This window comes from Acanthopagrus latus, chromosome 8 (assembly GCF_904848185.1).
Source record: "Acanthopagrus latus isolate v.2019 chromosome 8, fAcaLat1.1, whole genome shotgun sequence".
In the NCBI taxonomy this organism is placed as follows: domain Eukaryota; kingdom Metazoa; phylum Chordata; class Actinopteri; order Spariformes; family Sparidae; genus Acanthopagrus; species Acanthopagrus latus.
Window position 1 is genome coordinate 1889815 of NC_051046.1, and position 21955 is coordinate 1911769.

Below are 21955 nucleotides of genomic sequence, written 5' to 3' on the forward strand. Positions count from 1 at the left end.
TAGAATCTTGCTGTGTCTCAGTTCAGCGTCTGCATCCTACAGAGGAGCATCTGAAGGACAAATACGTCACAACGCCGCGTGAAGTCTGTCCCAGTCTGAAGGCTCCTCCAGAACTGAGACACAGCATATGTTCACACAGCGGCCATTTTCCAGGTTGCAAGTCACATGATCTTATGGGATGTGACACATTAATCATTATTTCACCACTTCCCATACACAATATGTGCCATCCTTTACATCCTGTTCAGTGTTTCGTCACACCTACAGTCGTGTTCATCAGCCTCACGACTCCTCATCGTCAAAAACTTAACACATGTGGATCCTCTGAACTGAGATGAAGTGACGTTAACATCTACATGATCACTGAAAAACAAACCTGATCCTCTATATTTGTATTGTATATAGAAAAATTTACACATGATTCTGAAATCGATAGCACCTTCAACATGTGCACGCCACGTCCAGACAGGCTCAAATATGAGGCGCTTCCCTCGTAGTTAGTATCATGTAAGCAACAGTACAAAAGATATATACTTCATGTATAATGTCAAGTAACATAACAGCTTATTGTTGAAAAGAACAAAACAAGTTTCGTGCCATTAGAAATAAACCAACAGCAGCTCTTCAAGGATGTCTTCACAAACACAGAACGACCAAATATTAGTGATTGTCCTCCTACATGTGGCTGTTCGTAGCGTTAGCACCCTTTGGTTTCCATTGGACGGCTTCAGCCACGTCTCACTGTGATTCTACTGAATCAGGAAGCTTTTGAAGTAAAAAACAAACAAACAAACAAACAAACAAAAAAACACAATCCCTCCGATCTTCAGTTAACATTCTTGGAAGGACTGATGCAGTTGCTGGCAGAAGAGGCAGAGCAGCTTGTTGCAGAAGTCAGAAGTTCACCTGGTCGATCAGAAACCTTCATCTGTCAACAAGCCAGATCCTCTGTGTCGTGTAAAGTGCCATCACGCTCCTTGAAAAGGAAGTGTTTCATTTGTACAAGTGTTACTTTTCAACACAGCAGCTGTCAGAGAGATAAAAAGGCTTCGTTTTCATTTCACATTGAACAACTAATTACAAAAAACGCTTTCTCTCCTGCTCAGCAGCGACCTCAGCTGAGCGTTCACGCGTCGATCAGATGAAGTTCCTCTTTCCTTCTGCACTTCGAGAGACATTCATGTTTTCCAGAGGATGAACCCGACTGGTGTTCTGCTGGCTTCCCTCGTGCTGCTCTGGATCATTTCATATCACCTGACTTTCATGTCGGCACCGTCATCAGATCAGAATCCCAAATTTGTTGAATATTTTGGTTCTACCTGCAAAACTCACGTCATTAGTTACAGTTGTCAGCATTTTAACATGCTAAACTGAACATGGTATAAACATAACAGCTTAATATTAGCATGTTAGCATTGTCAGCCTGTTAGCAGAGGGCTGAGGACATGCAGTGTAATAAGCCCTCTTGTCAGACCATCAGAGTAAATAAGCAGTTTGAAGAATGACTTTGGGTTCTGACATTACTTGATGATTATAGTTTGATATTCTGCCTGAATTAAATTTGATTTGTTGCATTGCATCCATGTTAGCTGTGTTCTGTGTGTCACATGAAATCATCTCTCTGCTACCTGTGCAGCTGCGAACATCTCATCCAGGCAGCGAAACAGTCGTCAGTGACAACAACACGCGACTGATTTGAATCACTGAGCTAATCTGAGATGTTGGCTGTGAGTCAGCGGTCTGGAATAAAAAAATAGCAAACCCCCCCCAAAAGAAAAACCTATCATTAGATTCAGAGACAGTAAAAAAATATCCATTTGGTAAGTCTTTAAAAGAGGGTGAAACAGTAATCAGTGATCCTGGGTTCAACTCCAGCAACTACCCAGCCGGTCTTCATCCTGAACCAAACACATCGTCGTCTCTGTGTTGTCTGAGCACAGCTGTGTTGAGAAATAACACCTGCATCATACAGTCGTCTTTACTAATGATAAGTTCAACAGCAGCATCAACAACGTCAGCTGAAGGCTGCACCTGGTCATCGGTGCCAAACTCTCCCGTCCCTCCAACCGTTCGCGCTGTTCGTTCTCCCACATCTCCCTCTTCTTCTCATCGTCGTCGTCCTCTACGCTCCGCGGCTCGTCGTCCTCCTTCACCTTGTTGATGCTGTCGCAGCGTTCGCCCTCGTGGCCTTCGTAGCAGTGGCAGCGAAACCTCTCGGTCAGCAGCTGCAGATCGTGCTGCGAGTGCCACCCAGTGACGGTAAAGCCCCCATCGACGGCCAGCCGGATGCGGTAGCTTCGGGTGCTCAGGTGGAGGTAATGGGGGGCGAGGGGGTCCCGGCGGACGCAGCGGCCGTTCCCCTGGCACAGGTGCTCGCTGCAGACCTCAGCGGCTCGCGTCACGTTGGTGATGTACTGGCCCAGGCGGTGTTTCAGGAAGGCTTTCACCTTGGAGCAGTTGTGCTGTGGAAGGAAACAGTGATAAGAAACCAGATATCGTAAAGGTGGGAAGTAACAAAGTACAAATACTTTGTTGCTGTACTTTCTCAGATATCTTTACTTGAGTATTCATTTCTCAGACAGCTTTTGGTTTGTCCTCCCCACGTCTTAAATGACAAAAACTTGCCTGATATCAGACAGAACTGTCAACTTCTTACCTGTTACCTGCTACTCTAGTTTCTCCAAAGGGATGATCATGTCGCTTCTGTGTATTTAAGCAGCTGTTTGTTAACATATTAATAACTTGACTATAAGGTGATGATGTGCTGATGTGATGAGCTGAGGATGATATCTGTGGTTGCAACTTGTCCATCACGAGGTCCCTGACCCTAAAGCACGCCATGTTTTATTGTGTATTTTACTCTAAATTAGACCATAATTTACTAAATGAACATTATGCTGTGTGGAACAAGCGACTGAGACCATAAACCCATCAGAAAACTGTTTACTGGGATAATAAATCAAGGGAGAAGTGGGGTCATTTTCTCATAAGCTTACATAGAACTGGACTTGGAGTTGCCCCCCCTGCTGGCCAATAGACAGAATGCAGGTTAAAGGCTTCACTTCTGAGACACGAGAAGCTCTGTCCATATTTCATACAGTTCACATTAAGGTGGAAATGTTTTAGGAATAACAAATGTGCAAAAAAATGCTAGATTTATAAAAAAGCGAGACTCCCTGAGATTCTGGTTGTTTCAGAATTTCAGGTTTCTGTTTGGATAAACTTTTTTCCTCGCAGACAGAATGACTGCACACTGTTAAAACATGCGTATTAAATATTTCAAAATGTCACCGTGGTTTCACAACACAACACACACTGACCACATGATGTCAACTCTCTATTGTCTGACCATATTTACAGCCGTGGTTTGTCTGGAGTCTAAAACAAATGAAGAAAGTTGAGAGGAGAGCTTTTTTAAACTGGAAAAAGCTTCGGACATCATCGGTCCCAACAACTAAATAACGGAGCAGCAGAGAACAGACAGCAGATCTTCCACCACAGCAGCACAGAGGAGCTGCATTTAAATATTCCTCATGCATCAGTGAAGCTGACAGAGTGAGACCAGAAGCTCACTGCTCACAGAACAAAACAGACAGTTTTTTCTTTTGGGCGAAGGTCAAAGGTCACCCACCCTGGATGAGGTGAGGTTCAGGTCGCCCCAGATGACGAAGCCTGCAGCTCCCAGCGCAGCGCTCTCCCCGATGGTGTGGATCAAGTCTTTCTGCAGGAAACACACAGATGCTGAGGTCACATCACACCAGCGAACACTCAGGGAAGGGGGATAATCAGTTTGAATCACCTTGATTATTAAAGTAAAGTCACGTTGTCAGTGTGGGAGTGTTTATAATCATATAGAAACATCAAGGAAGGAGGTTGGAGCTGCTGCCTCTCTGTGGATCTCCAGTAGATGGCAGTAAATCTCTGACCTTCACTCTGCACATCTGCTGCGTCTCTAAATAACACATTTGTCAATATAGTTTAATTTGATGAAGCGCCGTCTTGGACTGTCTCTGTCTCTGTCTGTTGCTCATGGCGGTGACATCACACAAACAGGTGAGTACTCACCTTGCATGCAGCTTTACGTCACTCAGAACTGAGGTCAGGAGATTCTCAGTGACACGTGTTTTATATATCAAAATATATATTTATTGCATTCCTGTTTGTCTTTGTGCAGACAAAAGAATTACTGCGCTTGTTACTCATAAAAAAATACATAAAATAATAAAAAACTGTTTTTGTTTTTTTATTGGATGGATAATAAAACATCATCCCAGACATGGAGCGCTTCATTTACAGGATACATCCAAATAATTAAAATGTAGCTGTTATCCACTTTGTCTCATGCTGATGGAAAGTCGGGAGAAGTTTCTTTGTGCACAAAACATATTTGGAGCTTCACAGCAAAACAGTGTTTCAGTATTAAATTGATAAAGATCTAAAAAATATAAAATGCCTCCATAAAGCTCGTCCGGCATAATCCAGGTCTCTAGATGCCCAGAAATCCTAAAATGCTCTGAAAATATGTGCGATCGAGTTTGTGCAGAGAAGATTTCAGCTTAGAAAAGGGTGTAAAAAAAACATCTTTTCAGATCAGTTTGGGATCTCGGGGCTTCTGGAGAATTGGATTGTGATGGACAAGATGTTGTTTTTCATGCTGAAAAGCTGTTCTGCTTTTTCCAGAAATGTTTTGTCAACTACGAAACTTCACCTGACTTTTCATCAGCTTGTGGGCACGAAGTTAAAATCCAAATTTTCATTTTTATCCCCTAATGTCAGAGTGGAACAGAAGTCAGTGTATCAAAGTTAAGTATGATTTATTTTCATGTCAAGTGTTTTAAATAACTGTGAGAAAAGATGCAAATGACACGACTGAAGAGTGACTTCATGATTCTGCAAAGGATGTGTTGATGTCAGTTAAGTGTTAAAAGTTAAAAGACCTACATGTGCTTCAGTTTTGCTATCTGTTTGTTTTTTAGGGGGGAACTTTCAAAGAATCAAACGGTCCATATATGTGTTTTCTGATGTGTCACTGATCGCGGCTGAGGTTCAGGCTTCCATGTTCAGCTTGATGGAACTCTAGCAAAGCTCCAGGACGACAGCGGAGCATGTAAAGTAAAACTACATCACTGTGATGATCTTTGTTCTTACCGCGGTGAGGAAGGCCAGTGGATCATCTCGGTAGCCCAGCCTCAGGTACACGTAGGTGGGGAGGTCGTACTCCTTGGAGGTCTGCGAGGCGACGCGGAGCGACTCTCGGATTCTGTGCTGGGAGAAGTGCAGGTTGCTGATGCTGTTGGTGTGACTTTTCCTGATGGCCACCGACGGGTAGAGCACCGTGCTGCTGTTCCACAGCCACAGCAGCTCGTCGTTCCTCATCCTCTCCAGCAGAGGGCAGAAGCCCGTGTAGTTCTGCTCGTGAAGGTTGTAATTGTGGCAGTCAGGGTAGAGGTAGAAACCCCACAGGGTGTTTGGGCGTAGGCGTATCCCGAGCTGGATAGTCCTCTGCATGAACGCCTTGGCGCTCTTCTCAAAGCGGCGTCGTGCCAGCTCCTCCACCTGCGCCTCCGTCACGTTGAAGTACGCCCTGGAGGTCAGCTCCTTGGACTTGCGCCGGTAGATGTCCTTCTTGTGCCAGTTACGGCTCCACTGAGGCCGCCAGAACTCCCAGTCAATGACGGCCAGGCCACGGAAGTCCTCTGCAGGGATGAAGTGGTTGATGTCCTGGTAGGCCTTGAACAGGTGCTGGTCCAGGCTGCAGTTCTGCGGCAGGCCGCCGTGCACAGCGACACCCTGCGGCGTGTAGTGGGGGTAGTAGCCCAGCCGGTTGGCGTAGAAGATGGTGACGTTCTGACCCGTCCAGTCGGCACGTGGGCTCCCGTGGAAGTGGAACAGGCGATCGATGTTGGTGGTGACGTTGTACTTGATGGTGCACATGTCCAGCGGGGCGTTCCAGGCAGCGATGAAGGGCTTCCGGCCAATTAACGGCAGCCTGGCGGGTTTCTGACCAAAGGCGGCGTGGAAGACTAGAAGAAGCCAGGAGCAGGTGAGGGCGACAGGTACGACATGTTGGGAGGAGGATGCCCCGCCCACTGGCACCACAGGCATCCTGGGGTTCAGAAGGAGCAGCTGTCAATCATCCTGGAGAGAGAGAGAGAGGGAGGTTAAGTTCATAGTCACACATGAGAGAATGGCCATCGACTTCTTGACAGGTCGGCCGCACGCCTTTCTTTGCTATTGGTTGATGCTGTGACTTTCAAAATTCACGAAGGTTGAGCTCCGAGCCAAGATACAGAATTTTTATTTTGCCACTGGATGAAGAGTTCACCCATCTGACCAGAGGTAAACATTCAGTCTTTCCAACTAAACGTTTTCCCGCTTTGAAAGAAAACTCCAGCGTGAGATTGAGTCGCAGTGGCACGTTTAGATCAGGACCAGAGTTATTATCAGAAACTCAACAGACTCTATCATGAAAACAAGCAGTTTCATAGATTAAAAACTACAAAAAAAAAACACTGAACTAAACTCTTTTGAATGAATACTCTTAAACAAAAGAACAATATACAAGTAGATAATAAAAATCTCCATTGTTTGGCCGAACACACCAAACAGCCCGCGGCGTCACGACTCCTGTAGAGATGCTGACGGACCGACAGAATAAGCAGCAGAGACATTAAACCTAAAGCCTTTAATGACTGCGTGAAGTGTTTCAGCCCATCTGCAGAAGTCTCTTCAACTTCATTTGACCTTCTGACTGTTTTTATATTGTTGCCGTTCAATGACTTTATGGAAGCCGCAGCTGGATGAGCTCAACAGACAGCTCGTGTCTTATAAATAAACTTGTGTTAAACTGTTCTCTCTGCTTGCGAGTGTTGAAGTGCTCGAGTTACGGCGCACATCGCGCATCATGAAAGCTTTAGCATTTGCTTTTACACGTGATTTTATGAGCCAATAGTTTTTCCATGTTTAAGTCTGTGGAAACATCTGGATGTTGAGATCCTGCACAACCTCGTGCTGCAGGAGACTACATCCTCGTTTATTTTACAGCTGTTGAAGTTTTATTACAAAATTCCTGGAAGATCCCAAAACTTTGCAGAGAATCCAGAGATACATTCAGCTACAGACAGAATCTGACTTCCAGCAGACAACGTCAACACTTTCTGGTGATGTATCCTAAAAATTATGCATGTCAGGAAGATCTGTTAATCCCCGCAGATGAATCCGAAACCTTTTAGCATCCCAGTATCACAGCAGTCCATGAAGTAGTGACACATCTAATGTTCAGGATTCGTGTGTTTGGACACGATTTCAAGTAGAGCACTTCTGATTTCCATTAAAACCAAAATCATGGTCTTTCCTCAAGCTGCACCAAAGTGAGTCAGATTGTTTCTCACCTGAATCAAAGTGTTTTTGTTGACAGTCCTGGACTTTGGACCACAGAAGGACCGATTATCAGCCTGGTAGATGATCAGGGTTCATACTCAGCATTTTCCAGAATAAGCAAAAGTATATAACTGTACAATTTAACGTTGTTTTTGCCTGAAGTTTTGAGCCGCACAACTCAACAATTTCTGCCTCGTCAGGGCTTCTGAAGTGAGGACCGGATGATTTTACACGTACAGTTTGAGCTCTCAGGTTGCGGCGATCGGACCTGAACGTATTCATCGTGAGGTTTGTCTTTACATCGTCGACGAGGACAGAATGAGTTCAAATGATCATTTCTAAAATCACATCACTGTCTGACCGGTAAAATCTGATCAGTGCTGAATAATCTGAAATCACACAGTAACTAAACTATGAGTGGGAAGATAAAAAAGCTCAACTAAAATATCTCAAATTGTACTTAACATTTTTCAAATATCAGTTATCGGTCTCCTTGGTTACTATTTATCTGAATCCAAACTGGTCCTACAAAAAAAGTGTTGATCCTACTTTGTTCACCCGCCATCACCCCTGAACTCGTCCTCACACCGCGGTGCACACATGATAGAGTTTAACATGGATTAATTTATTTACTGCCAAACTGCTGATCAGATTGCAGTCACGATCTTCTTCCTGCTCCCTCGTTGTGAATCCTGTAGATGTTATTGACCCTGTAACGTTCCCACTTGTGCCGCCCGCAGGACAAACCGAGACATTTTATTTTAATCTCCTGACTGTAAATAGCTCTCGGCTCATTTCCATGGCACCCAAAGGTCAGATGTCACGGAGAGGAAGTCAGTTGACACCCAGCGATCTGAACGAGGCCTTCAGCTTCTGGACTGCTCCGGTCCACATCTAGTCCTCCTCTGACCAGAGCTGAAGCCTCAAGCCACAATAACAGGCCTCCCTGCCAAATGTCTCAGTGTTTGCTGTGTCTCTGCGTCTCATAAACAGCCGGCTGAACCAAACATCCAGTCAGACAGAAAACAGACCAATCAGATGTCTGCATCCTGTTCTTACGTCACTTTAAAAGTGCTCTGCATAAGAATTTGTAGCAGTTCACATGTGCTAATCACTTCTTTATTTCCTTCCAGGACCGTTAGCACGAGCTAAAAGTTAGTCTGTGTATCTCGTGCTTCATCTCTCACTTTACAAGACTTTAGCGAACATGTTTGCTTAGAGAATTGTGTTAGTTATAAATAAGCGATGTGTTCACAAACGAACAGTCCATCTAATCAAATAACTTTTCAGAGATTCTCAAACTAAAATTCACCTTTTTCAGTTTAATCTGACTCTAAAAAACAACAATTCTCCATCTGTTGTCACATGTTAACATGATATTCGGCTCCATAAACTCCTGTAGGCATTATAAATGTTCTTATTATTGTATGGAAGCTGTTTTTTTTTTTCCAATCTGAGTTATGTCGGTTTGGAATCAAAGTCTTTCTCTTTCTTTGTGTTCCTGCCAGTTTTTGCCTGTAGGTTTGGAAATTATTCCACTGCTGCCTTCAGTGAAAACAGATCATTTTTCAAAGCCAGCCGTGCTGCAGCGTTACAGTAACTGCGCGGACGTATGGCAGGATAATGGCTCTCGGTTGAGGCAGAAACTACTTCCATCCGAAGTCGGGCAGATTTCTTTCTTCTCTCTCTCTCTCTGTGTCGGTCTTCTATTGGAGCTTGACATCTGTAAACCCTCCTGGTGGTCAGCATCAAGGTGTGACAGAAGTTTACGGATTAATTACTTCTCATATGCAACACAGTTAGAGTTAGGAGACGTGGGTTTCTGGGTCTCTGTGGAAATGTCAGCTTTGAATTCTTGGTTTATTCAAGCATGAAATGATCAAAGAGGCCTTGGAAAGATTGTGACTGCATGTTCCTAGAAGGGTTTTTCCGGAGTGACGTCAGCGTTATCACAGTCAGCGAGATGTTAAAACGCTGATCCGTCCACGCTGCTCAGTCGACCGTCTCAGAGCTTAACGTCCATGAGAGGGATGACGGGGAAACTGAGATGCGTCCAGTGTAGAGAGTCTGTGAGCTGAAGCGCACACAAGCTGCTTTCCAACAACTTCAGCCGGCTCAGAAGGCAGATCTGAGGACCATTAACCAATTATTGGGTCGGAACCCCAACCCAACGCATTTAGCTGCTTGGGAATAAGACTCAACAATGAGGACAGTTTTCCTGGTGGGGATTTCAAACCAGCCTCAAACTGTAGATGTCCTGAGGAGCATTAATTCATTTTCAGTCACAGACACAAAAATAATTCCATGCGACCACAGTTCGGGTCCACCTGGGAGGCTGGACTGGACCGAACCTTCATGTGCGGTGGTCGTTGGCTTCTATCGTGATTAAAAAGACAAAGCAGCCTCAGATGAAATGTATAAACATATTGGAGTTTGTGTTTAAGGTTTGGCTTTGTGTCAAAGCGAATCATTTATCCTGAGGCGTTGGGAGCCGCGGGCCAGTCTGGCATCGATTAAGATAAGACTTAGTTGATGTCTGTGGTTCTTGTGGAACAGCTCGGCTCATTCAACAAAAACAAGAAAGAGACTGTTTGATTTTCAGTGTCTCTGTTGAAAATTGGAGCCGCAGTTGCCAGTTTCTGAAGCGTCTCGGCTCTGTCCATGAACCAGACGACGAAGGGCAAAGGTCACGAGGAAGCTGCGAGGCAGGAATGTTGGAACGCTGATTACAGAAAGAGTTCATAATGTCTTATCTGTGCGCTCGCACGAGGACTGAAGAGAGGCCAGCTTTTAACCTGTGTGTAGGGCTGAGTGCGCCACCGCCAGACCTCGACAACCTCAGTCCACGAGTCAATTTCATGCCCAGAGAAAAACATTTTGAACTAAGTCGTAAATGAAGCTGACAGTTTGATGGCGGCGTTTCTAATAACGGTGAGAGATGCCAGGAGAGGAAGAAGAACGTCCTCGGTTTGATGTTTGGGAATCGAGCCGAAACCCCCTGACGGAGGGGACGAGGGGTCGGGAGCCAGACTAACAGATTCCCTCACAATCGCCATCTGTCACGTAAATACGTTCCAACACCGAGCCGGACGTCAGCGAGGTGCTTCGCTCAGTCTTATTCTGCTTTAAATACCACTCCTGTCGCAGAACTGCAGACCTGTATCGTAATTAGATGGCAGCATGTTGTTCAAGTCTCTGTGGCATCGCTTGAAGATATTTCATGTCTCTTTGTTCACTTGCGGAGCTTTACATCACGGCATAAACATTAAATAACACGAGCCGCAGGGACAGTTATTACCATTAAATGTCGTTTCCCAGAATTAAAGTTGACATATGTGAATATCTTGTTCCATCCGTCCAACAGTCCCAAAAGAATGTAACTAAAAAATGCAGAAAATCCTCCCATCATCAGGAGCGTTTGGTGTTTGGAGGCCTTGGTTTGCTAATATAACAATGGACGTATAAAATTTCATCTCTTCCAGCCCTCAGCAACATGACTCCGCATCAGGACTTTTCCACAATCAAACCAAGCTGGTCGGACCGAGTTAACCAGAGCAGAGGAAACCATTTTTAACAAATATTCCTGGTGACTTGAGTGTGGTCATGATTCATGTTCCTCACACGAGAGCCCTGACAAACAAAAGCTGCAGAACAGGAACCACCAAGGCTGAAATCTTTTCCACTCGACGGAGCCAGAGCTAATCACAGCGCCGGCCTGGTGAGCGCCGAGGCTCCAGGCGTCGCTCTGCCAGGACGAGGACGATTGGTGAGTTCGGGTTTGGGGTGGATGTGTCAGATGGAGAAAACAGATGGATGACCTCAGAGGAAGAGGGGAGACAGAACTGATGGAGATGAAAATAATGAAAGGGAGGCAGAAAAACTAGTTTTCTATCCAGGGAGCTCCGTGACGAACCTCCTGACTGCCTTTGTTTTATTCTTCCTGTTGGTTTGTTTGGACGCTGTTGAGGATGAAGCTGAGGGAGGAGGAGGAGGAGGAGGAGGAGGAGGAGGAATGTATTTCTGTCACAGGTCACACATGCTTCTGCAGTGATCATACGTACAAACACATTTTTAGCTCATTTTAGGGCCGCTGCATCCTCATGTGGCACCATCACAAAGGTGATCAGCAGAGAGAGCAATGGACACTGACACTGTCAAATAATGATGATAATAACACGTTAATGCATATTTCTGTTAACGGCATTATCGCAGTTAATGCAGGCGTGTTGTGACACTCGGTCGGATAAAGAAAAGGTTCAGCTTCAAAGTCCTGACAGGTGGTTCTCTCGACATAGTTGACAGTTTGCAGCGGCGACAGTGGTGACAGTGATGGCTTGCATCAACAACTAACACTGTTCAGTTAACCTTTACAAGTGTAAAGTCAGACACTACGTTGTGTTAGTATTACTAAGGGATAGAGGTGTAAAGATTCACCGATATGAATCGGTAACCGTATGCGACCACATCGATACGCAGACCCCAGTATGGATATAAATTCACTATTAATCGATGCCCCGATTCTAAAGTTACGTATCCGTTGACGGAAGCTTTGCTGCTAATTCTGCAGAGCGTCTCTCAACTCTCGTCAAAGGTTAAAGGTCAAGTTAGCGTATCCGAGGGAGAAACCACAAGAAGAACAACAACATGTCCGACAGCTCCGACACTGTTTACAATCCACCAGCTAATCTGAAATCTAAAGTTTGGAGGATGTTTGTATTTTATAAGAAGGAGGGACATTTGGACAGAAGTCTGGCCACATGTGAGGTCTGTAGAACAGCTAATAGGTACAGAAGCGTATCGAATCGTCTTATGATTGAGAGATACTCTGTTGTTCTGCACTGTTGCAGCCACAAGAAGCACATTTGTCTTCTCCCATGTTGATAAGAGTTTTAAAAACCCTGTAAGGTTCATTTAGAACAGATACAAAATCAAATATGGATTTCAAATATATTAATATGTGTATCAAAATGTATTTCAGCTGCTCCAACGATGCTGAGGCAGATTCTTAAAGTCAGTATTTGATATTTGAGAGGTCAAAGGTCACATCCATCTTGCAGTTGAGTTTCTAGGAAACAAGTGAGGATCAATCTACTAATTAATGAAATGTTAACGACTCATTCATAAACTACATGTTTCTCAGAGGTGCCTGATGACTTCAGGAGTACCTGAACATCACTTACTCTTTAATACGCATCATTATCGACTCCACAGTTCCTGAACAGGGAACTACTCATCAACGTTTCATTTTCTGACACTCCCGTGTCACCGTATGACAGGTTAAAGGTCACGTTTACCTGCCCAGGTGTTTTCTGGTGGCTGATTATGCTCACTCAGGTATTCTTTAGGAGTTTTACTAATAACTTCCTACTCAGAAGAGAAACATTTTTTTTTTATGCTGAATCAAACTAAATGACTTCAAACTGACCTTAAAGAACAACAAAGTTTCATACTGTTTTACTTTGTTTATATGTGGCGGACCCTGCCACCTTTCCACCTTCAAACAGTGTTCTCAGGACCTTATTTTCCTCTGAGAACAGCTCGTTTATTCACTTAGGGACAAATTACCTCATTAACATTGTATTTATTAAAATTATTGGAGTTTTCTTCTCAAAAAAACAACAAAGAGCAGCTCAAAGGATGAGAATCCACCACCGGCTGATATCAGTCGTGATCATGTATTGATCTGAAATGTTGTTGGATGGATCAAGACAAAAAAGCAAAGCTGCACAATTTCTGCATTATTGAGCGAACACTGACAATAAATATGAGTTTTTGTTGATTTCTATGAGTCATTTCAACTCAAATAAAGCTGAATTCAGTCGCCCTTATAGTTTGTAGAACCATTTTTAATGTCTGTCGTGCTGCTGTAACATGTGGTAGTTTACTGCAGTCGCTCATTAAAACACCTGAAGGCAGCGCATCCTTCAGACCCTGTCAGCTCATCGAGCCTCCCGGCTGCAGCCTCTGAAGTTTAACCCCAGACACATTAACCCTCCGACTGAAAAACAACAAGCTCCCATAAACAGAGAAGAACTTTTTTATAGCCGAACTTTAATCCAGGCGTGACCTCCCGTGTCGTCGGGCTTCGCTGACTATTTACTGTAAGTCGTCATGAGTCAGAGCATCTGCTAAATGAGTGGAACTCCACCTAAATGGGACTTTTTAATGCCTCAATTACAGCTGATGTGCAGCTTTTCAGCAGAACGTGAATGTCTTAAAAAAAAAAAAACTAAACTAAGAGAAACTGTCTCCACTGCGACCGTATTGTTAAGAGTCAGCCAACATTCCTGGCATGACAAGAGGCTCCCCTCTCCTCCTCCTCCTCCTCCTCTCCTCCTCCTCCCCCTCTCCTCCTCCTCCTCCTCCTCCTCCCCCTCTCCTCCTCCTCCTCTCCTCCTCCTCCCCCTCTCCTCCTCCTCCTCTCCTCCTCCTCTCCTCCTCCTCTCCTCCTCCTCCCCCTCTCCTCCTCCTCCTCCTCCTCCTCTCCTCCCCTCCTCCCCTCCTCCTCCTCCTCTCCTCCTCCTCCTCTCCTCCTCCTCTCCTCCTCCTCCTCTCCTCCTCTCCTCCTCCTCCTCCTCCTCCTCCTCCTCCTCCCCCTTCCTGCATCAACCAAAACAGACGCTCTAACCATGCTGTAACACCCAGGGTTGCCGCCTCCCTCAGGGTTTAAAAATACACTTTATTTTCCTCTGTGCAGAGAAAAGAGCTGCTGAAAAGTTAAGACTAAATTGTTATTTTTACAGACAAGATTTGTACCTGAGTTTAACAGCTCACCTGCAGACCGTTAATCAGCAGCCTCTCGCAGGGGAGGGAGGTGGGGGTCTCTTCTCCGGGGTCACCGCAGGGGTCATGGTGGCCCTCTGAGCCGTACGTCCACGGAAAAACAAAAGGCTGGCGTTCACTCCCTCTGTCAGTCTGACACACCAAGACTGCCATCCTCACTTATATACAGCCCGGAGAGGAGAGGAGAGGGAGGAGAAGGCGTCACCACCACCACAACACAGCGATTAGAGAAGAGGGAGGGAGGGAGGGAGGGAGGGGGTGAGAGACATAGAGACACAGCAGAGAGAGAGAGAGAGGCTGTAAGTCCCTGTGAGTGTGTGGAGCTCTGAGGTTTGATCCTCTCTGGGAGAAAAGTCTCGACTCTTCCACTTCAATCAGCATCAGACAGGAAGACAGACATAAACACACAGCTGTCAACAACAAATGACCGGATCAGTGTGTGTGTGTGTGTGTGTGAGTTCAAGTGTGTGTTGACGTACATCCACATTTTACATACCCGTCTTTAACGGAGCTCCTCTTAATGTGGAGGATTCAGATCAGAACAGTGACATTTTAAATGTAAAATTTGATTTTTCCAGTCTGATTTCAATTTTTTTTTTTTCATGCACTTCAGTGTTTCACTGCTCAGAATGTTAGAAAACAGTTCAGCCAGCGCAGAAACTCGTTTCAGGGGTTTGAACTCAGAACACAGAGGGGGCAGCATATCTCCAAAGCTAACCGCTAACTGCTGCTAACTGCAGCTGCTGTTAGCTCAGTCAGCTGTGCAGAGCTGGTGACCTACAGACTAGTCAGTCTGCACGCTGCATCAAAACTTCTATTTCCTCACATTGTGCTGATCATTTTAGATCATTTTCTTTTTTTTTTTCAATTTAAAATCCTCACACATTGCTTTGCTTTTGTTGTTGCAATCTTGCCGACATCCTTTGAAAGAAAGAACAAATAAAAACAGGACGCATTCATTCAAGCAAAAAAATAACAGGAAAACCAGTTTATTAAGCGAAACCATGTAAACACAAAAAGTCCTGAGCAATCAAAACATCTATTTCTACACATCCTGCTGACTAAAACTCCTCACACACTCCACCTTTGGTAGATTTGTGATCCCTCATTTTTAGGGAAGCATGAAGTTTAAAAGTCTCCGGAGCTGCAAAGTTCTTGCAATCTTTCTGTTATCCTCAAACTTTCTCTCTAATCTTGACTGAATATTTGAATCAAACACAGAACACATCAGTCTGCTTCTTTTAAATCCACATACATTCAAAAAGTCCTGAGCAGGAAATCATCAAATCTGTCACATTACACAAAACATCCACTCATTTTTACCCTGCCAGAACATTTACACCGCCGTTCTAACGAGCATCTTCATGCATCTCGGTGTGTTTCTTAATCTGTCTCCTCTCTCCGTATTCTCACACTGTGTCACTGTGCTGATTAGACGGCATTTCATGTGGACCCAGCACTTTAACTCGGCCCGCGCTGAGATTCCAGTGGTTCACCGCACATATTTACAAGCAGAAGACAAAAGTCACAGTGAGGCCGATCCCGACGAGCCCCCTCTGCTAAACACACACAGCTTTTCCCTTCTTAACGGAGCCCAAAGAAGCTTCTAGTAATGAGAATCTAAAAATAAGAGCGTTGTCTTAATTCTTCTCAGTCTTCACTGTTTCTCTGTTGTGTGATGGCCTCGCGAGCTTCGGTTCGTTCTGGGCACGTTTAGTCTCGTTTCTCCTCAACTGGCAGTCGAGACGTTTTTGTCTTAACGTGTCATTATGAGGGGAAATGTTTATCGCACAGTGTAATGTCTATAGAATAATCAGTGTTTGGATTGTCTTTCTCTCAGAGCCCTCGTGAGTTACTTTATAGATTTGTTGGCGCCTTAACGTTTCTTAGAAATGGTGTTTGGGAGCTTGTAACTTCCTGGAAAGTCATCATGATGACTCATCCTGCACTCGGGGGTGTATATTAATAATCTGATCAATAAACGCTCTCTTTTATTTAATGTCACGGCCGCGGATGTATAGGAAGAGCAACGTCCCCGGAGTAATGTTGCTCGTGACTGGACTCGTGGAAATCTGTACAGAAACACAACTTTCGTCAGTGATTTGGGTGAAACTGGGTCATGAAACAGATAGTTTGACGTGTTGCTAACTGCTCACAAACATATTGATAATCAGCAGCTTCTCAGTGAACAGCTCCACACGGGGAGTCGGAGGACAGTTACGGCACCGAGCGCTAACTGCTGCTAAGTGCAGTTAGCTCGATCCTGCGTTCCCTTCATCAAACTCTCGTCTGGGAGGAGGTGTTCTTCAGTCCAGGTCTGACAGTGTTCGCTGGGAGCTGCCAGTCCATGGAGAGTCGGCGTTGGCGGCTAGTGTAACGTACATTTTGCCCTATTGGCTGCAGACTGGAGGATTTTATTGGCCGTTTCATCAGGACTTTAAAGTTTCAGAGAAACCTTTTTGTTGGATGCACGAAGATTAAACTGATAAATGAGAGCGTTTACCAAAATATGTTTTATTCTTAAGATGTCAGAACTTTATGTGTGTGCGTGTGTGTGTGCGTGTGTGTGTTTCCTTTAAATCGCCAGCTACTGTCAGCAAACCTTCTTTGCTTCCTCCTGGATAATCACTGATCAGTGTCTTCCACAAATCTTCTCTGAACTCCTCAGATGCAATTTTCTTTAATTTGCTTCCTGAGCTCACCTTACAATTTTGACTTTTTTTAAAATAAAAGCACACACACACACACACACACACAGTGTTTGTTTCGTCGCCCGGGGCCGAAGGTCGAAGCTGTCGGCGGATGCGACTCTCCATCCGCTGTGCCGGACTGTGGGAGGTAATAAGCTGCTCTGCGTTTCTGCGTAGGAGGCACATGAGAGAGCAGTCCGATGAGGGGGCGAGCAGTCGGATGAACATTGTTTGGTGAAGTCATCTGTGTTTTCTGATGCTCAGCAGCTCAAATCCAGACAATGATGAAGGTTCTCAGTCATCCAGGTCGGAGGAATTCAAGTTGCTGTATCGCAGGCAACTGGAGCTGTTTCAGCTTCTTAAGACGTTACGCTCATCCAGTTAGTTAGAACTGGAGGAGCCTCTTGGACGAGAGGTGAAACGTCTTCAAGGAACTGAAACTAGTTGCCTACGATACAGCACTTAGGACTGAAATCTACTCCAAACCAAACTGTTATGTGTTCATTTTTGTTACCAAGGTCTCCACAGGAGTCAGCAGGATGGATTGGCATACGACCGGCACGAAAAATTAACTTTGGCGTCTGAACGGCAGCACGAACTTTTGAAAGTGTGAAGTCGTGTTGAGGGAAAAACGAGTCCAACGTGTCCTTCCTCTCAGTAAAAGGTCCAGTTAACAGATTACATGTACACATAGTCGTGACTACAGATGACATTTTGTCCTCATACAAAAGCTGGACAGGAAAACAAACCTACTGACTGGTTTCATAATTCCTCTGTCCCAGTGTGTGAGTGTGTGGAGGAAACCACATTCCCACAGTGGGCGGAGGGGCGTACTTGGATTCTTCTGGCCCGGCGTTGTGATCCTGACTGCAGATTCGTTTCCACCACCTCGGTGGATGAAAGGCACACAACCCTCTCACCTCCTCACCTCCCCCCACCTCCTCCTCCTCCTCCACTCGCTCACCGCTGCACGGAAACCTCGGCGTTCCTGGCTGCGGCGGTCAGAGTCTCCTCACGAACATATGGATCGTGTTATGAAAATGTCTGCGCTCAGACTGCACGGATCCTCCCGCCGCTTTAATGGCTTCTGCTGTAATGAGGCATCGAGTTGCCCGGGGAGGCAGTGATGGTTCAGGGCCGGCCTGTGTTCAATACATCCTGAATAATACGAAGCCTTTCAGGAGAAAACGTGCAGATTTCCCATCTGTAAAACGTGCGTGGCGCCTGCTCCCGCTGGATGAAGGTCGACAGAAAATGTAATTTGGTCGTGAAAGAACAGAAACTGATTCCTGCGGTCGCAGCAGATCGAGGTCATCATCTTTTCATCGTGTTGACTGTTTGAACTGTTCGTCCCCCAGAACTTTAAAGAACCTCACGTGTAGCCGAGCGTGTTGGAACCCAAACGTGATCACGTTCCCAATCACAGCGCCAGATTTAGACTTCCTTCCAGGCAGCTAACGATTTAATTAAATTGGATTTAAAAACTTCCTTCAGAGTCTTAACATTTCATGCGGTTCTGTAATCTATCCATGTTTAGTTTTTATTGGTTCTGTTTTGGGGGGATAACCGGGTTTTATGAACGTCGGTCTTTTCCCGGATAACTTTTTCAGGACTATGTGCAAATCGGAGGCGACTATTCCCGTCCAGAAGGAGGTAAGGAGCTAATCACGATCCATATTTACGTTTCTTTTTAGGTGGCCAAATTAATAACTACTGCGGCGCAAAGGAGGAAGTCAGGTGACGTCGTACAAAGAGCGACTAAGGCCACAAAAGGACGACGATTCCTACGAGTTCGAGCTTCAGGCAGCACTTCCTCGCCGTTAACCTCCCACACAGAATCAAAGAAGAGTTATCTCATCTGAAGAGTTATGTAACAAAGTTTACAGTAAATTCACATTTCCTGTTTAATCCAACGCTGCTGCAGTCTCTGATGTTTTTATCAGTCCATCACACAGAAGGAAACGGACGTAGTTTCTTTTCGTCACGGTCAGTCAGCTGTGGTTCTGACCCTTGACCTCCAGGATCTGAAGCTCGGTCGACTGTCTGCAGTTACAGACGCTGCGGTTTCTTTCAAACACGTCAGTGAATTTCAGGTTTATCGCAGCGTTGCCAGTTTTCCCCCAGCAGTCGTGTTATTGTTTCTGACGCCTTCTTCGCCCACCGACCCGATTCTGCATTTTATGGCCTTGGAGGAGCTTCACAGTTGTTGTAGGATCAGGATCTGAGAGGTTGACTGGATTCAGAATCAACAGCCTGACGCCAGGAAGCTTGGACAGCAGCCATGTGGGTGTTTTTACTGGAGGAGACGACTTCTGCTCGCTGTGATGAACCGTTTCTCTTCTCACAGCGCTGTAATAATGAGTCAGAGGGTTTTTAGCCTCTTGAAAGGTGAAATTAGTTTCATAAAGCAGGTAAAAACTTCAGTCGGATGATTTTGACCTTCTGTCCTGGTTCACAGACTCACACTGTGTCACTGCGCTGCTTTTAACTCATGAAACAAACTTAATTTAATATCGATGCTTCTTTATGACCTACATAACAAACACAAGCATTTGTGAATTACACAGATTTCTGTCTAATTCTCATAGTTATTCTTAGTTGTGGTGGTTTTGGGGTTTTTGGTTTGGATGTTTCTGTTTTAGTTTTGGAACTTTTTATGCTCATGTGTCATGTTGTGCATTCCACTTCCTGTCTTTGTGTCTTTTCCTGCTGTTTTTGCCTCATCAGTTGCACCTATCTCTTATAAGTCTTCACTTCTTTGTGTGTTTAAGTCTTTCTCTCTTTGTCAGTTTGTCTGTTTCTTCACATCAGTCCTGTGTTCTCTGTTCTCCGATCCTGAATTTGAATTTTTGTTTTTCAGATTTGTCCCCATCACTTCATGTTTTTTTTCCCTCTGTCTGTCTGGGTTTTATTAACATAAATGCCTGTCACCGGATCAGATTCTGACTTTTCCGTGGTGGATAAGTCACATAATTAAAACTATTCTTTCTGGTGGGGAGCTGAGGACGAGTCGAGGGGTGTCAGTCTGAAGAAGAAGATAATCTGTAGTCTGGTGGTAAAAGTACGGCACGAAAACAAGTTTCTCTTTGTTCCACCATTGTCATCTTTCATCCAGTGACAAAAGTTGATCAAAGTTCCTTGTTGCCTCGAGACTTTTGTCTAAGGCAGCTTCACTTTGACCACACTGGTTCCTGACGAACACCACCGGCCAGAACAAATGCCGACTCAGAAGTGGTTGGTTTACATGTCTCAGCAACTCTTGGCATGAAATCTGGGGACATTTTATCCACGGTTAGAGTTCGTCAGGGTTCCTGAGGCTTCTGTGAACTGAATCTCATCCAGAAATGTTGTAGGATTGTTTTTTTTTAATCCACGTCGAATCACAACTTGACCACTGACTGTCAGCCAACTGTAAAACTCAATTCTCAACGTGAACACAACAAAAAGAAAGAGTTCCTTCTTCTCTCGACTTCAGTCGTGATTCAGACTTCCAATATGAGATCACATCTAACAGCCGCAGCTTTCCCTCTTACTCAAACGTTAATCTTAAAATGTGGAAATTATGTGTTTTCCAGAGGTTAGTCATGACTTTACCCCTCTTTGCTTACAAAGAGGCGGAAGTTGGTTCAGATGTCTTTTTATCCCCCATCTGTGGCGGTTTTGGAGGCGAGCCATCTTATCCATCTTGATCATCAGCCGTCAGTGTTTACACCTCGTGAATTGCTGTTTGTGTACGAAGGTCATAAATGTTTAGCTGCTTTCTCTCCCAGCCTGTAATCAGCAGCAGCAGATGGAGCTGATGGAGAAGCGGCGGCGAGGTGATGAACAGCTGATAAACAGCCAGTCAGGGCCGCAGTCTTAAAGCTGCTCACAGTTCAGATCACTTTGTGATTCTGGGTGGATTTCGTGCAGCTGTTTGAGTAAATTACTGAGTCTGAGCTGAAACTTTAGGTCTGTTGAGACTTATTAACAGGTTGTTTTGTGAATCTGATGTGACTCCGGGCGTTTGTTCCTCCAGAAGGTCTGGATCTGAACCCGACCCTCCTCCACATCTAGCCGGCTTCTAACTGGTGAGCAGTGACGACTCTCTGCCACCAAAACATCTTTTGTTTTGTTTCGGTAGGAACTCCCCCAGTGGCAGAAATGAAACATCCTGCCTTTTATGGTGCTGGAGAGTTGCTGGTTTGATTTCTTCTCCTCTGACAAAGCGTCACTGCCTCGCTGCAGATGAGCTGAACGTTCAGAGTGAGCGCTGACACTGAACTCAAGCTGATTACGGTGATTATTCAAAGTACAGGAGCTGACTGATGTCTGTGGGCTGTAAAATACAGCTATTTAGTTTCTGTATACTGTATTTAAGTTTATTTTATGAAGTTGATATAGGATACAGGTTTTAGATGGCGGTTGTGTAAAAGACAAAGAGTCGCTCTATTTTCTGATCTGACTTTCATTGACAACATGATACTGTCGGTTCTCCACACCTCAGGTTTGTGTATAGAAGAGAAAAGAAACCCGACACGAAACTGAGGCGGCTGTGGATTGCAGACGCGGGAGGCTGTTTACTTCCTCGCTTGTCAATCATTACAATCCGATAATAATAACACCGACAGAGTCACGCTGTCGGAATAATTCAGCCGCGTCAGCTTCAGCTAGAGTCACATCAGCTCGTGACGGGATTTGAAGGCTGTGAAATCAGGTTCTGACAATCACTGTCAACAGAGGATGGATCTGATCGACCTCAGTGAACTTCTGATTTTTCTTCCAGCGCCACCAAAAGACCAAAATATGCATAAACAACAATGGCGACTCATCAAGAGGTTAGCGTAGCTGCTGTAGCATCAGAACTGGACAAGAAGAGCAAAGAATCTCTCTGCAGGCTTTTCTTTTTCTTCCTCGACTGACCTTGGCACAAAATTGTGTCCAACAACTAACACCGGCCTCCTGTTGATCCGATTGGCTGAACTGATGGTGACAGTTTTTTTTTTTTTTTTAAAGGGCCGACCACTTTTCCAGCAGTTTCTAGCGTCGCCTCTGGTTTTGTGCCACAAACCGTCTGTCATGTCAGGTTGACGAAATGAAATGTTTACTCTACATCATCCAAA

At 45.0% G+C, this 21955-nt stretch overlaps 1 protein-coding gene across 3 annotated transcripts; it reads right to left on the reverse strand.

Annotated features, from left to right (window-relative positions):
• Positions 1 to 1109: 1109 nt before the first annotated feature.
• LOC119025098 (hyaluronidase-4) lies at positions 1110 to 14280 on the reverse strand. Of its 3 annotated transcripts, none has more exons than XM_037108444.1 (4): positions 14155 to 14280; positions 5149 to 6138; positions 3632 to 3721; positions 1110 to 2462 (listed from the first exon to the last, which is right to left on the reverse strand). In XM_037108444.1, the coding sequence occupies exons 2-4, from the start codon at positions 6103 to 6105 to the stop codon at positions 1965 to 1967; spliced, it is 1545 nt and encodes a 514-aa protein (XP_036964339.1). In that variant the 5' UTR covers positions 6106 to 6138; positions 14155 to 14280; the 3' UTR covers positions 1110 to 1964. The 3 variants fall into 3 exon arrangements, with proteins under 3 accessions (XP_036964339.1, XP_036964340.1, XP_036964341.1); XM_037108445.1 differs by having other exon boundaries at positions 14137 to 14270; XM_037108446.1 differs by lacking the exon at positions 14155 to 14280 and adding an exon at positions 10679 to 10778.
• Between the last annotated feature and the right edge of the window lie 7675 nt (positions 14281 to 21955).

Excerpts from the sequence above, each read along its gene's own strand:
- LOC119025098 (XM_037108444.1), bottom strand. The coding sequence starts at position 6,105 with ATGCCTGTGGTGCCAGTGGGCGGGGCATCCTCCTCCCAACATGTCGTA. Across the intron at positions 3,722-5,148 it reads CACTGGCCTTCCTCACCGCG|AAAGACTTGATCCACACCAT; the intron begins GTAAGAACAAAG and ends TGTTTCCTGCAG. Across the intron at positions 2,463-3,631 it reads TGAACCTCACCTCATCCAGG|CACAACTGCTCCAAGGTGAA; the intron begins GTGGGTGACCTT and ends TTCCTTCCACAG.